Below are 13,415 nucleotides of genomic sequence, written 5' to 3' on the forward strand. Positions count from 1 at the left end.
AGTTAATAATATAATTATACCTCCTCTAAACTAGTAAAAAGAAATTAATAACTATAAATTATAATAAATAGATAAGAGACTTTAAGAATATATTCTAAGAAGAACTTAACTTAGGAATATTACTTACTTAAGGAGTAGATTATATTATTAATATTAGTAATACTAAATTAATTAATATAAATACTTACCCCTAATTACTAGAGAAGTTTAAGAAAACCTACTACTAAGTAAAAAAACTATTATAAAAAAAAGTAATCTAGATATTAGTAAGCTAATAGGGTTTACTAATAATATTAGTCCTAAAGTTAGAAGGAAAATAATAAATATATATAGATTATTAAGTACTCAATAAAGTTATTATTAAGAATATTTATCTACTTCTAAGAATTTAGGAGTTAATTAACTAAGTTAGTTAAGTAAAGATCTTATTAAAAATTAATCTTCTCTTAGGATATTAATAATTATAGATAATAAATAATTTAATTATTAAGATAGTATTTAATACCTTCTTTAGAAAATATAAATTTCTTATAATATTATTTAGACTCTATAATACACCTATAATATTCTAGATATATATAAATAGTTTACTATAAGATCTCCTATATATAATAGTATATCTTAATAATATCTTAATATTCTTAGTACGTAAAGAGAAATATAAATAATATATATAAGAAGTTCTTATCTAATTATAAAGGAACTAGCTATTTATAAAAGCCTTAAAGTATAAATTTAGTTAATAAGAAATTAAATTCTATAGGTATATTATTAAAGAAGAAATTATAAAGCTAATACTAGCTAAGATAGAAGCTATTACTTAATAGCTAAAACTAAAAAATATCTATAAAGTATAATAATTTCTTAGACTTATAATATATTATTACTAGTTTATACTAAGATTTATATAAGTTATAGATACTCTCTATAATCTACTAAAGAAGTTAGATAAAGACCTTTAGAAGAAGAAATTCTATCTAATTACCTAAATAGTAAGATACTAAGATATCTTTATTAACTTAAAAAAACTAATAATTACTATACTAGTACTAATAATTATAGACCCTAATTAATCTTATTAAATTAAGATTAATATCTTAGAATAGGTAGTAAGAATAATTTTAATATAGGAAGATAAGAATTATAAACTTTACCTAATTATATTTAATAGAAGGAAGCTTAGTAATATAGAAAGAAACTATCTAATATAAGAGAAGGAGCTACTTATAATAAAAGAAATTCTTTAGAGATAGGATTACTATATTAATAATAGAAAGATAATAATAGTAGTAACTAATTATAAGAGCCTTTAATATCTTATAAATATAATTAAGTATTTAAAGTAGCTTATCTAATAGGTAAAAGAATTCTAAAGTTATAACTTAGAAATCTACTATTAAAAAAATAGTAAAGTAATAATACTAGATATAATTAGCTAATATCCTAACTTTATAAAAGAAGGGCTAGATAATATTACTAAAAGAACTTTACTTAATATACTAGAAGTATAGGAGATAGTAGAGATAAGATATTTTAAAAGCTTAAATAATCTTATAAAGTATAAATAATATAATACTATAGTAGAATACCTAGAGCTATAGATCTTACTATAGGATAAAAAGAAGTAGGAGCTTATACTAATAATAGCCCTATCTTTTAAACTAAAAAAAGAGGTACTATACCTCTTACTAAATTAAATTATAAATAAATAATATTTAGAAGGATAATTTATATATTACTAGAAATTAATTTATATTATAGATATTAGAGATACCCTATACCTAGAGATTCTATTCTAAAGAGACTTCCTATAAGAAATATATAGAGAATATAGCTATATAGACTATCTAGTATTACTAAGAGCTATTAAAACTTAAGCCTAGTAGCCTTCTCTATAATATAATATTTAAGCTATAATTAAGGAATGCCTAAATTATTAAATATTATAAGGATTAAAGAAATATCTTAAATAGGAATAGTAATACTATATAGTAAAGAAAGGTATCTAGCCTTTTAAATACTAAGGTATTAATCTTATTAGATACCTATTAATAATATTAAATAGTAATAAATAGATTATTACTATTATTAACTATATAATAGGATAGGTTATTATAAAAGCTATTCTATATATTATAAATAAAATAATAGTAAAGTTCCTATATAAAGAGATATTTACTTAGTATAGCACCTTTAATAAGATAATATCTAATAATAGTATAAACCTTCTATCATATATAATAGAGATCTTTATAAAAATCTTAAAAATAAAATATTATATAATAATACTAAATCATCCCTATATAAATAGAAAGAATAAAAACCTTAATAGACTCCTAGGATAAATACTTATAAAATATTTAATAGGGAAACTAATATAGCTATAGGATAAATATCTTTATCTAGCTATATTTATAATATAAATATATACCTATATAAATACTAGTAAAAGCCTCTTCTACCTACTATATAGGATTAAACTAAGATTACTAGGAGATATAAGAGAACCTATAAAGAAAAATAATTATAATAAACTTATAAGAGTAATATATATATAAGTACTAGTAAATAAGAAGCTATTAGAATATATAATTAAGAGAGGGATAATCTAAGATTTATAAATAAAAAAAATTATCTTAAGAAGAGCTAATAAGTCCTTATATAAAATAAGAGCCCTTAAAAATTTAAGAATAAGTAATTTAAGTTATATAAGATAATTAAGATATACCCTCTTAAAATATATATATTATAGGAACTAGGTAGATATACCCTAAAGAACCTTATTAATAGATAGAGACTAGTAAAAGTAGAGATAAAAAATAACTTATAATATCTATAGATATTAGTAAGCCTTAATACTAGGCTATAAAAAGTAGGCCTATTAATCTCTAATTTAATTAAAATATAAAAGGTACTTAATAAGACTAACCCCCTAATACTATTATATAAAGAATTATTATAGTATATAGTAGAAGGATATAATAAATAAAAATATTTAGAAGAAAGTTTATAATAAGTAGGGGAGAGATTAGAGATATAATATAAAATAAATAAATAAAAAACTTAATATACTAGTAAATAAAAATTAGTAAGGAATAGCTATCTTATATAATAATAAATAAAGTTACTAAAGCTATAGAATAATAAAGACTTAACTATTTTAGATAATAAGGACTAAGAGGGAATTTAAAATAATAATTTAAAATTAATATCTTAAAAGAATACTAGAGAGATAGATTTTAAAGAATTATTTATAATTATAATACTTTCTTATTAGAAGTAAATAGAGTAGTATAAAGATAATATATTTATATAAATAGATTAGAAAATAGTGCTATACTAGAATTACTTTTCTAAGAAGAAGAAAAGGAATTATAGATTAATAGATTTTATTAATTATAAAGAAAAACTAATTATAATAGGGTATTAAGAATTATATTAATTAACTAAAGTAATAAATAATTATTAATTAAAAGTCTAAGTTAAACTTTATATTAAGAACCCTATAAGATAAGGCCTTAGCTAACTAGAATAAATTATTATTATTACTAAGAGGAGGTACTAATTCCTCTAGATAAGCCTTAATATAATAAATAAATACCTAAAGATCTAAGAGAACTATAAAAAGATTATAATAATTACCCTAGTTAATATAACTTACTAGCTAGAGAATATAAACTCTATTAAAAGAATTTTTATAACTAAGTAATAATAAAGAAGAATAATACCTAATAGGGCTCTTTATTAGAGCTACTAATAAGATACTTACTAAAGTATAAGAAGAAGTTACTATAATAGAATTAATCTAAGAGAGAGAGGGAGTTAACCTAATTAAACTATCCTAAATAAAAAAGGGAGTTACTAAAGAAGAACTATCTTAAGTAAGAGAGGGAGTTATTAAAAAAGAACTAACCTAAGAATAAGATAGAGTTACTATAGTAGAATAATATCTCTTAATTAGACTAATTACTACTATTATAGAATATTTTAAAAAAAGATAATACTTCTTAGCTAGAGTCTTCTCTACTATAGGAGAAGAGCCTTTACTATAAGAAATACTAAAAGGACCTACCTCTATTATAAAGAAATTAATATTATCTTTTATACTAGACTATATATACTTATTATTATTTAGAGAACCTTTACTAGTATTATTATCTAACTTCTTACTATAATTACTAATTATTATTACTAGCTTAGTAGACTAATTATATAACTTATTACTATAACTAGTAAGGAAGCTAAGACTACTAGCTTAAATAATAGATTTATAAAAGTAAAAAAAATTAGAAACTATAGATAAGAAATATTTATTAAAGAGAATATATACTTATTAAGAGTATTAGAATCTTATATATAAAAGCTCTATATATAGAATAAATATACTAATCTTTAATTACTCTAAGTATAGTTAGTATAAGACCCCTAAAAAAATATAAATCTATTATAACTAGGAGTAGAGATATATCCCCTAAAGGAATCCTTATCTAAAGAATAATTATTATAAGCTAATATATAGTTATAAGATATACCTTACTACTAAAGAATAATAGCTAATATATAGTCTAAGTAAGTATATTTCTTTATATTTAGCTTCTTCTTCTTATTAAACTTCTAGGTAATTAAATAAATAATATCTATTACCTTTAATATATTTTTATTAGGCTTATTAAGATAAGCTTCTATTACTAGTAAGAGGTAATTACTAAAGCTAAAAAAAATACTTACTAAACTTACTAAAAATAATTATATTCTTTTAATAAATAAGATAATCTTTATTCTTCTTTTATAGGGTGCTTATATTTACTAAGTATAAGAAGAATATAAGAGATTAATATATAAAGAAAGAGGATTATTAAAAGAAAATAGTAATTAATATAATAAAAAAGAAAGATATTTATAGAGAAGAAAAGAAGAAGAGAAAGAGAAATATAAGAGATAAAAAGAAAATAAGTAAGATAAAGTAGAGTTACTTAAAATTAAAATAAATAATATATAACCTTACCTTACCTCTACTATAATAATCATGCTAGTAACTCTACTTACTAAGTAATCTAATACTACCCTCTAAGCAATCTAATACTACTTACTAAGTATAATCTAATACTACTTACTAAGTATGATCTGATGCTACTTACTAAGCATAATCTAATGCTACTTACTAAGTATAATCTGATATTACTTACTAAGGGTGAATCTAATCCTACTTACTATATATAATATTACTCTCTTAGACTATAAGTAGCTAGATAACCTACTAAGGATGGGCTTCACCTTAAGTAGGGGAGGATGTAATATTAGTAAATAAATATTATAAGTAGATTAATAATTATTAAGGTTAACTCTAGGTTACTAAGGTTAACCTAAGAAATCTCTATAATATCTATAACTTATCTTTAGATAGATAGCCAGTAGCTAGGTATAAATAGAAGATCTTACCCCAGGTAAGTGAAGAGGCATTAGCCCAGCCTATTTCTCTTCACCCCTGGTGATACTACCTTACCCTTGGTAATTCCAGTAGTAATAGTAGTAGCTTCTATAGCTAGACTAGGGATTAAGGGATATATACTAGTCTAGGTATCCTATCCTCCTATATATATATATAGTAGTATAGTCTAAATAGGATAGCCACTAATAATATATGACTACTACTTCCTAGGAGCCTCCAGCATGGCCTAGCTCTGTACTATAACAAAGTAAGGAATAAATAAATCAATTAATCAATCAATCAATCAATAAATAATAGGAAGGCTAAGTAGTAGAGATACCTCTTAGTAAAGCTCCTATACTGATATTCAAAGTATAAGAATAGTACTTTTTCTTTACCTATATTTTAGTCATGGCTTTTCTATCTATAATAAACTTTGATTTCTGGGCCACATGGCAATGAACAGAGTATAAATAGTACATACCTGAAATTATAGGCGGTCAAGTGGGAAAGAAATGGATAAGTGTGGTTATTTTTACCCCTCCACAAATATGTTCATGATATTTCTACCCCTCATATCATCCCAGTGAACATCCATACTTGCTTTGTGCCTCGGTCTTCCCACCACAAATTCACTGACCCCAATTGAAGACACATTTATCTCTGTGTTCAGAATGATTGATCTTGCTGACTTTGTCACTGACCGTGGTGGCGACATCAATAAAATCAAGGAGAGCCAGCGGAAGCGCTTCGCACCAGAGGATATAGTCGATGAAGTCGTTTCGTTGTACGAGGGAGCTCGTCGAGGTACATATTCCATCTCACAAATCATGACAGTCTGGGAGAAAGGGAAGAATGGGGCAAACAAAGAACACAAAACAAAAGAGACACAACATAGCTAATTCAAAGTACTGCAGCACGCTATGAGGTGATGCAAGTGGGATCTGAGCTCAACACGCTCCAAAAGGAGATTGGAAAACGAAAGAAGGTTTGTTGTACCAAGAAACTATGGCTTTCTTTCACGATTACCGTTCCTTTCCCTGTCGGTCATTCGCTAAATTCCAGGACGCTTTAGAATAAGGAAGACGCGGATGACTTGATCCAGAAGAAGACCGCTCTTGAAAAACGGAAGAAAGAAGCAGAAGAATATGCTTCCCAGCTGGAAGTCAAGAGGGATGCTAAGATTCGAATGATTGGAAACTACGTCCATGAGTCGGTGCCTGTCAGCAACAACGAGGTGGGCGGCTTATCTACCATTTCTATGCCGAATGCAGAAAACTTACCTACCCAAAGGATAACAACCAAGTGGTGAGAACTTGGTCACCCGAAAACGCAGTGGTTGAGAAGCGCGATTGCCTTTCCCACCACGAGGTTTTGACCCGGCTTGATGGATACGACCCGGAGCGAGGTGTGAAAATTGTTGGCCATCGGGGGTACTGTCTTACGGGTTATGGTCTCTTTTTGAATCTTGCCCTTATCAATTATGGGCTCGAATTCCTCTGGCGGAAGGGGTACACACCCAATCAGCCTCCTCAATTCATGTTGAAAGAATTGATGGCGAAGACTGCACAACTTGAACAATTTGATGAAGAGTTGTACAAGGTCACCGAGAGCGAAGACAAATCCACTGATAGGTATCTCATCGCCACATCAGAGCAGCCATTGTCGGCGCTGCATGATGGGGAATGGCTTCAAGACAAAGATCTCCCAATCAAGTGAGCTAACGAGTCTTCCCTGATTTTGAAATAAAGCTAATCGTTAGTTTGAAGGTACGCTGGATACAGCACCTGTTATCGAAAAGAGGCTGGTGCGCATGGAAAAGATGCATGGGGTATTTTCCGAGTTCACCAGTTCGAGAAGGTCGGCTTCAATGAACTTCCCCTTTGTCCTTTTGGCCGTCGCTTACCCCCTTATAGATCGAACAATTTGTTCTTACCAAGCCTGAAAACTCTTGGGAGGTCTTTGAAGAGATGATGGCTACATCTGAGGAGTTCTATCAATCGCTTGGACTTCCGTACCAAGTCGTTGCTATTGTTTCGGGGGCTTTGAACAATGCTGCATCTAAAAAATATGACCTTGAGGCTTGGTTTCCATTCCAGGGGGAATATAAGGAACTCGTCTCCTGCTCAAATTGCACCGACTACCAGGCACGGGCTTTGGAAATCCGTTACGGTACTAAGAAGGCCACGGATGTTAAGAAGTCCTATGTGCATGCTCTCAATGCCACCCTGTGCGCCACAGAACGCACTCTTTGTTGCATTCTTGAGAATTATCAAACAGATGATGTGAGTGCCTTGGTGATCAAAACATATCTAAACATACCCACTGACGCCTAATATAGGGTCTCAAGGTGCCTGAGCATTTGAGGAAGTATATACCCGGTGCACCTGACTTCCTACCTTTCACCAAAGAGCTTCCTAAAGACACCACGTCTCAGAAACAGAAAGGCAAGCAGGATTCCAGACGTACAGCTGGCACTGAGGAAACCACAAAAAAGTTACAGGACTTGCAGGTGTAGTGTCTTGTTTTGGGCCATTCCTTTGAGAAGTCGGGGCTCCACTTGTACAGCTTTACTCATCGACCGGGGTAGATAATGGTGCATAGCGATGGAAATGCGTCCGCTTTCCGGAACCCCACTTCGAAATTCTCACAGCCCCAGCCCAGGGGGAGAAAATAACAGGTGCTGTCAGAGGCATTTTGGTTGATGAGCTGAACAGATGGACCGATCTAGCCAGATACCTGTCTATTCCGAATTCATGAATTATCAGTGTAATTCCAGAGATGGCCTTTCGATTTCGTAGTATTTTCCCACGATGATATTATCCAAAGCTACACTACCAGACTGAGTTTAATACCAGATCACGCAATGGTTTTGCCGTAACCCTTATTGGCTTGCTATGAGCTCGGAGCACTGTTGTTGATTACTAACCACGTATGGAGGGGTAAAACTTGATAGCCCCGCCGCTGAGCGCAGATGACTCAATCCAGTCAATTAAGTTACGCTCAATAAAAAAAAAAGTGTGGTCTGCACTGGCGTCCGATTCCGGAGAGTCATTATCCTATGTGTCGATATACGTATTTTTCTTCCCATCTCTAATTCTTTTCCCTTCCCTTTTTTTGGTCTTCCCTTCGACTGAAATTGAAGGTGATCTTTACATCTGCTAATTCCAATTGGTACCCATACTACATCTCCATTGCTCCCTTGATACATTGAAGTCATGACATCTGCTAAGGACATCGGTCAACATCGGGACACGTCTGGCCTCAACATCTTCGCGAATCCAAATCTTTCTACCTCTCCCACAGCATCTTTCCAGTCTGCACCATCGAGTCATGGAGGCTCTCTCTTCGCAGGACGTACTGTTCCTTTACCGAACGCGAAGCACTTGAAGCCATTCGCCACAGAAGACATCAAAGTTCTGCTCCTAGAAAATGTCAACCAGACCGGTAGAGATATTCTCACAGGACAAGGCTACCAAGTCGAGTTTCTTAAATCGTCTCTTCCCGAGGATCAACTTATAGAGAAGATCCGGTTTGTCATGATGGAATATGCCATGCTGCACCCGAGCTGACTGCGACGTATACAGTGATGTACATGTGATTGGCATTCGTTCAAAGACGAAGCTGACAGCCCGCGTGCTGAAGGAAGCTCGTAATTTGATTGTTATTGGATGTTTTTGTATTGGAACCAACCAGGTTGACCTCCAATATGCGGCCGCACATGGCATTGCGGTCTTCAATTCCCCATTCAGCAACTCTCGGAGCGTGGCCGAACTGGTCATATCTGAGATTATTGCTCTGGCTCGTCAGCTTGGTGATCGCTCAATGGAGATGCATGCTGGTACTTGGAACAAAGTAAGCACCAAGTGCTGGGAAATTCGGGGGAAGACGTTGGGTAAGGGAGTTGGCGTTTTTTTATTCTATACCTTACTTTCCTTTTCTAACCTATTGTTCTGTTCTATCTTCCGCACCCCGAAATGGAGGCTGATTCGTGACAGGAATCATCGGTTACGGTCACATCGGAGCGCAGTTGTCGGTACTGGCTGAGGCGATGGGCATGTCGGTCATATTTTACGATGTCCTGAATCTGATGGCCTTGGGTACTGCTCAGCAGGTGCCGACTCTCGAGACTCTTCTAGCCAAATCAGACTTCGTAACATGCCATGTCCCCGAGCTCCCAGAGACCAAGAATATGATAGGGCCGCAACAATTTGAGCAAATGAAACAAGGGTCCTACTTGATCAATGCTTCCCGCGGAAGTGTCGTTGACATCTCTGCGTTGATCCACGCGATGCGTTCTGGAAAGATCGCCGGGGCAGCCCTCGACGTCTACCCGAATGAGCCTGCTGGTAATGGGGACTACTTTAACGATGACCTCAATACTTGGGGCTCGGATCTTCGTGGTCTCAAGAATGTTATTCTGACCCCACACATTGGAGGCAGCACAGAGGAAGCGCAGAGTGCTATTGGTGTTGAGGTGGCACAGGCTCTAGTACGATATGTCAATGAAGGGACTACCCTTGGTGCAGTCAATCTTCCTGAAGTCACGCTTCGCTCTCTCACGATGGACGAGCCAAATCATGCTCGGGTACGTCCAAACGTGGTTCTAGCCAATCTGATCTACGTCACAGCTAACACTCGCTCCAGGTGATTTACATTCACCAGAATGTTCCGGGAGTCCTTCGGAAAGGTGAGGCTTGACCAGTCATCTCAAAAATCTGCTCTGTTCTAACATCCTCTACCTAGTGAACGAAATCCTTGGTGATCACAACGTCGATAAGCAGATGACCGACAGCAGAGATGATGTATGTTGTTTTTCTTCACACATTCGTTGCTGGCGAAGACTAATTTGTGTCCAGGTCGCCTATCTCATGGCTGACATCAGCGATGTTGACAACTCCACCATTAAGGACTTGTATGAGAGACTTGAGAGTCTGTCATGTATGTATAATCTCTTCTATCTATGTTGATGGGTTGCTAATTTGTTTCAATTTCTCAGCCCGGGTTATGACACGGATACTCTACTAAGTGTGCATTGGTCCCAATCAACAACCTCTCTTGCCCATATTGGATCATTCTGCTTCCAAATTATAAGAATGCATTGTGACCTCATGTTAAAATAATTTGAAGGGACAGTCTGTTTTGCATCGTAGAATAGGCAAGTCCACATTTCATACAGTGCATTGTTAGAATAGTCTGGCTACCGCATGCTAGAATTTTACAGTCAAGACCCGATGAAACATGATTTCATGGTAGACGAACATAACAATATGATTTTAAAGCCCCATGGAGATAGTGTTTGGTATTCAACTACACCAGGATGAAAATTCTAATTCTCAGCATATCGGACAGCTCCTTTAATGAAACAGGTGGAATGCAACCTAACTTAAAAGTAAGAACCCGCATTCCACTGAATAAGACTGTACTGAACAGCTAATGAACAAACCACCAGATAATTGATACGGCCCATCAGCGGGGCTCCATTGTCTGAAATTATGATCGGATATTTCCTATGACGCTTGAGATCAGTATTTCATCGTCGATAAGGCATCCGGTTTTCAGTTCGCGCCGATCTGGAGTCCGGGCTCCGGCTTCGTTTCCTCGACGCGTGTTGATTCCGACCTTGATCCCATTTGAGTGACTCATGTGGTTGCTCATGGTCAAAGTCGCGCCGGTCAATTGAGGTAGGACTATTTCCTGCCCTTTCTCGAGTGCGGTTCATATTGCTGTAATGCGGGATGTAGGAATCCGCTTGGCCTTCAGGACGCCCCCCGGAGCGGTTGTGCTGATTGTTTTCGCGTGTCGTTCTGTTTGGATGGCCAGTCGCCCAGGCCTGATGAGCAGGTGCTGGAGGCTTAGGTGGCAACCCGCCTTCTTTAGATGCGGTTGATTCATCCGTCACATGAGCAATAGATGCTTCGGTGTTTCGACCATCGAAGAAGCGTTTTCTAGGATAGTCTGGATGGGCATGTGGTCGCGACCTGTCAGATCGAGTAGTACTTGAATAGCGATTGTTCCTATGGTCCGTCATTGATCTCGACGTTCTAAGACCGGAAAGCGTCGCCCAGCCTCCGTTAGGGTCCATGCCAACCGAGCCTCCCGTAGGAGCCGGAGGTATAGGACCTTGTTGGCCGCGTAATCGCCTTTTGTCAAACTCATGGGAATCAGCGAAGGTGGGTAGCTCACTAGGTCGCGCTGGAAACGGAGGACTGGAAAAGTAGGGATGTTTTAACGCATCGTTCGCATTGATTCTCTTCCGCCAATCGAGTTTCAAAAGCTCGCTGAGGAGAGAGATTGCCATTGGGTTCAGACTGCTACACCGTCAGGTATGATTCCCAACCATAGGGGCGCGTTCTGATCAGTCTTGGATTAAGCAGGTGTCAAGTCTTACTCTTTGAATACCTCACGCAAGTTGCCTGCTTTATAGGCGAAGCTTTTGACACCTTCACAGCCAGGTAAAGAGCTCCACCCCGGCATATTCTCTTCTGTAGGTGAACCGACGAGATTGAATATCAGCTGGGCTTGGTTGAGGTCACTACTCCCAGCAAGAATTGGCTTTCCCTTGAACATCTCACCAAACACACACCTAACTCGTCAATGAATCAAAATTTCTCAATGAGCTCTTGGAAAACCTACCCGACACCCCACATATCGATGGCAGTTGTATAGCGTCGAAGCTGCAGCAGGAGTTCCGGGGGGCGATACCATCGTGTGACAACTAACGTAGTATAGTCCCTTGTAGCCTCGCCCCCACCTTTTCCAGGTTGAGGAGGAGGCTCGTCAAATGGTCGAGCCAACCCAAAATCTGCTATTTGAAGAACACCCTTGTTATTGATTAACAAGTTGGCAGCTGGAACAAAGTCAGCGAGTGAACGCATTGCAAGGTTGATTTGTCGCTGGTCTTCACGAGCCTTTCATGTCACGATGCAGGATACGGTTCTATCAAGTGGTCAGAATACTTGCATGGGTGTGGCAACAAGAACATACTTCATGCAGGTATTGAAGCCCCTCAAGGAGCTGGAGCATATAGCATTTTATTTGAGGTTCAGTAAAGTGAACTGCTGGATTCTCCAGTAGCCCAGAAAGATCATGCTCCATGTAGGGTGTTACCATGTACATACTTGGCTTTTTGCGGCCCTCGCCTACCCAGCATTAGCTTCCCTGCTCTGCGATACTAGGATAACCTGACCTTTGCTACGCTCCACGGCCATCTCCCTGAGCTGTAGAATGTTGCGGTGTGATAGCATTTTCAATAATTTGATTTCACGAAGGGCGGTGATAGGAAACTATATCACAGGTGATCAGCACACATTCATGCTATGTTTGATCAAATGACCTGACTCCGTCTTTCTCATTGTGCATGAGAATCTTTTTGAGCGCAACGAGAGATCCATCTTTTTTGGAACGGGCCTTGTAGACCTCCCTGTTAAGGATTTAATGTTGAAAGACCACAGTATCACAGCCTGAGATACTAACCCAAAGGTACCCTCACCAAGCTTTCCTAGGAATTCAAAGTCACGAATACTGGTACAACCCCGGAACCTGGGATTGCCGCAGCCATTCCGTTCAAGAGATGCTATTGCCATCCCTTATGGAGACTGAGTTTTCCGGAGTAGCTAAGCATGCAATGAAAATTGCACAATGGATGTTCTCTTTGTGCTTTTGTTGATTGACTTAATAAATGAGCCAAGCTGCAGTTAGACAAAGTGACTCTAAATGAATTAATTGCCTGGGGAAGTTCGAGAACGGTGATAATAGTTGATCACCCTGGGATGAGGTAGAGCGTCAGCCTTCAAATAGATCTAAGGCTCCTATTTATCTTGTCACCGCTTGTATACCATGGACCCAACGTAGCCCCGGGCAGGACCTTTTTATTTCGTTGAAGGTGAGTTGCTTTGGCAATGTCGGCATTGCACAGAAGATACCCGGACACCCCGTATGGAGCAATATTCCAAGTCACGTGGATTACTGTGACTGATGAATGGAA

General features: G+C 35.7%; 3 protein-coding genes across 3 annotated transcripts, besides 3 other annotated features; 2 read left to right on the plus strand and 1 right to left on the minus strand.

Annotated features, from left to right (window-relative positions):
• Positions 1–329: 329 nt before the first annotated feature.
• Positions 330–1,436: a mobile genetic element.
• A 3,602-nt stretch (positions 1,437–5,038) lies between these two features.
• Positions 5,039–5,212: a microsatellite.
• Positions 5,213–5,702: 490 nt separating this feature from the next.
• Positions 5,703–5,741: a microsatellite.
• A 361-nt stretch (positions 5,742–6,102) lies between these two features.
• ACLA_008790 (serine--tRNA ligase SES1) lies at positions 6,103–7,946 on the plus strand (the record flags this gene model as incomplete). The annotated part of the gene is made up of 7 exons (XM_001273884.1): positions 6,103–6,235; positions 6,346–6,416; positions 6,504–6,665; positions 6,722–7,143; positions 7,198–7,288; positions 7,345–7,713; positions 7,770–7,946. The coding sequence occupies 7 exons, from the start codon at positions 6,103–6,105 to the stop codon at positions 7,944–7,946; spliced, it is 1,425 nt and encodes a 474-aa protein (XP_001273885.1).
• A 700-nt stretch (positions 7,947–8,646) lies between these two features.
• ACLA_008800 (D-3-phosphoglycerate dehydrogenase) lies at positions 8,647–10,456 on the plus strand (the record flags this gene model as incomplete). The annotated part of the gene is made up of 7 exons (XM_001273885.1): positions 8,647–8,960; positions 9,016–9,323; positions 9,427–10,016; positions 10,076–10,118; positions 10,175–10,233; positions 10,288–10,369; positions 10,428–10,456. The coding sequence occupies 7 exons, from the start codon at positions 8,647–8,649 to the stop codon at positions 10,454–10,456; spliced, it is 1,425 nt and encodes a 474-aa protein (XP_001273886.1).
• A 505-nt stretch (positions 10,457–10,961) lies between these two features.
• Positions 10,962–13,014, minus strand: ACLA_008810 (protein kinase domain protein; the record flags this gene model as incomplete). The annotated part of the gene is made up of 8 exons (XM_001273886.1): positions 10,962–11,739; positions 11,820–12,014; positions 12,065–12,278; positions 12,340–12,367; positions 12,416–12,570; positions 12,618–12,714; positions 12,770–12,851; positions 12,905–13,014. 8 exons carry the CDS (start codon positions 13,012–13,014, stop codon positions 10,962–10,964), a joined length of 1,659 nt encoding a protein of 552 aa, XP_001273887.1.
• Positions 13,015–13,415: the final 401 nt, after the last annotated feature.

The sequence above is a fragment of the Aspergillus clavatus genome, genomic scaffold, assembly GCF_000002715.2.
Source record: "Aspergillus clavatus NRRL 1 1099423829795 genomic scaffold, whole genome shotgun sequence".
Taxonomy (NCBI): domain Eukaryota; kingdom Fungi; phylum Ascomycota; class Eurotiomycetes; order Eurotiales; family Aspergillaceae; genus Aspergillus; species Aspergillus clavatus.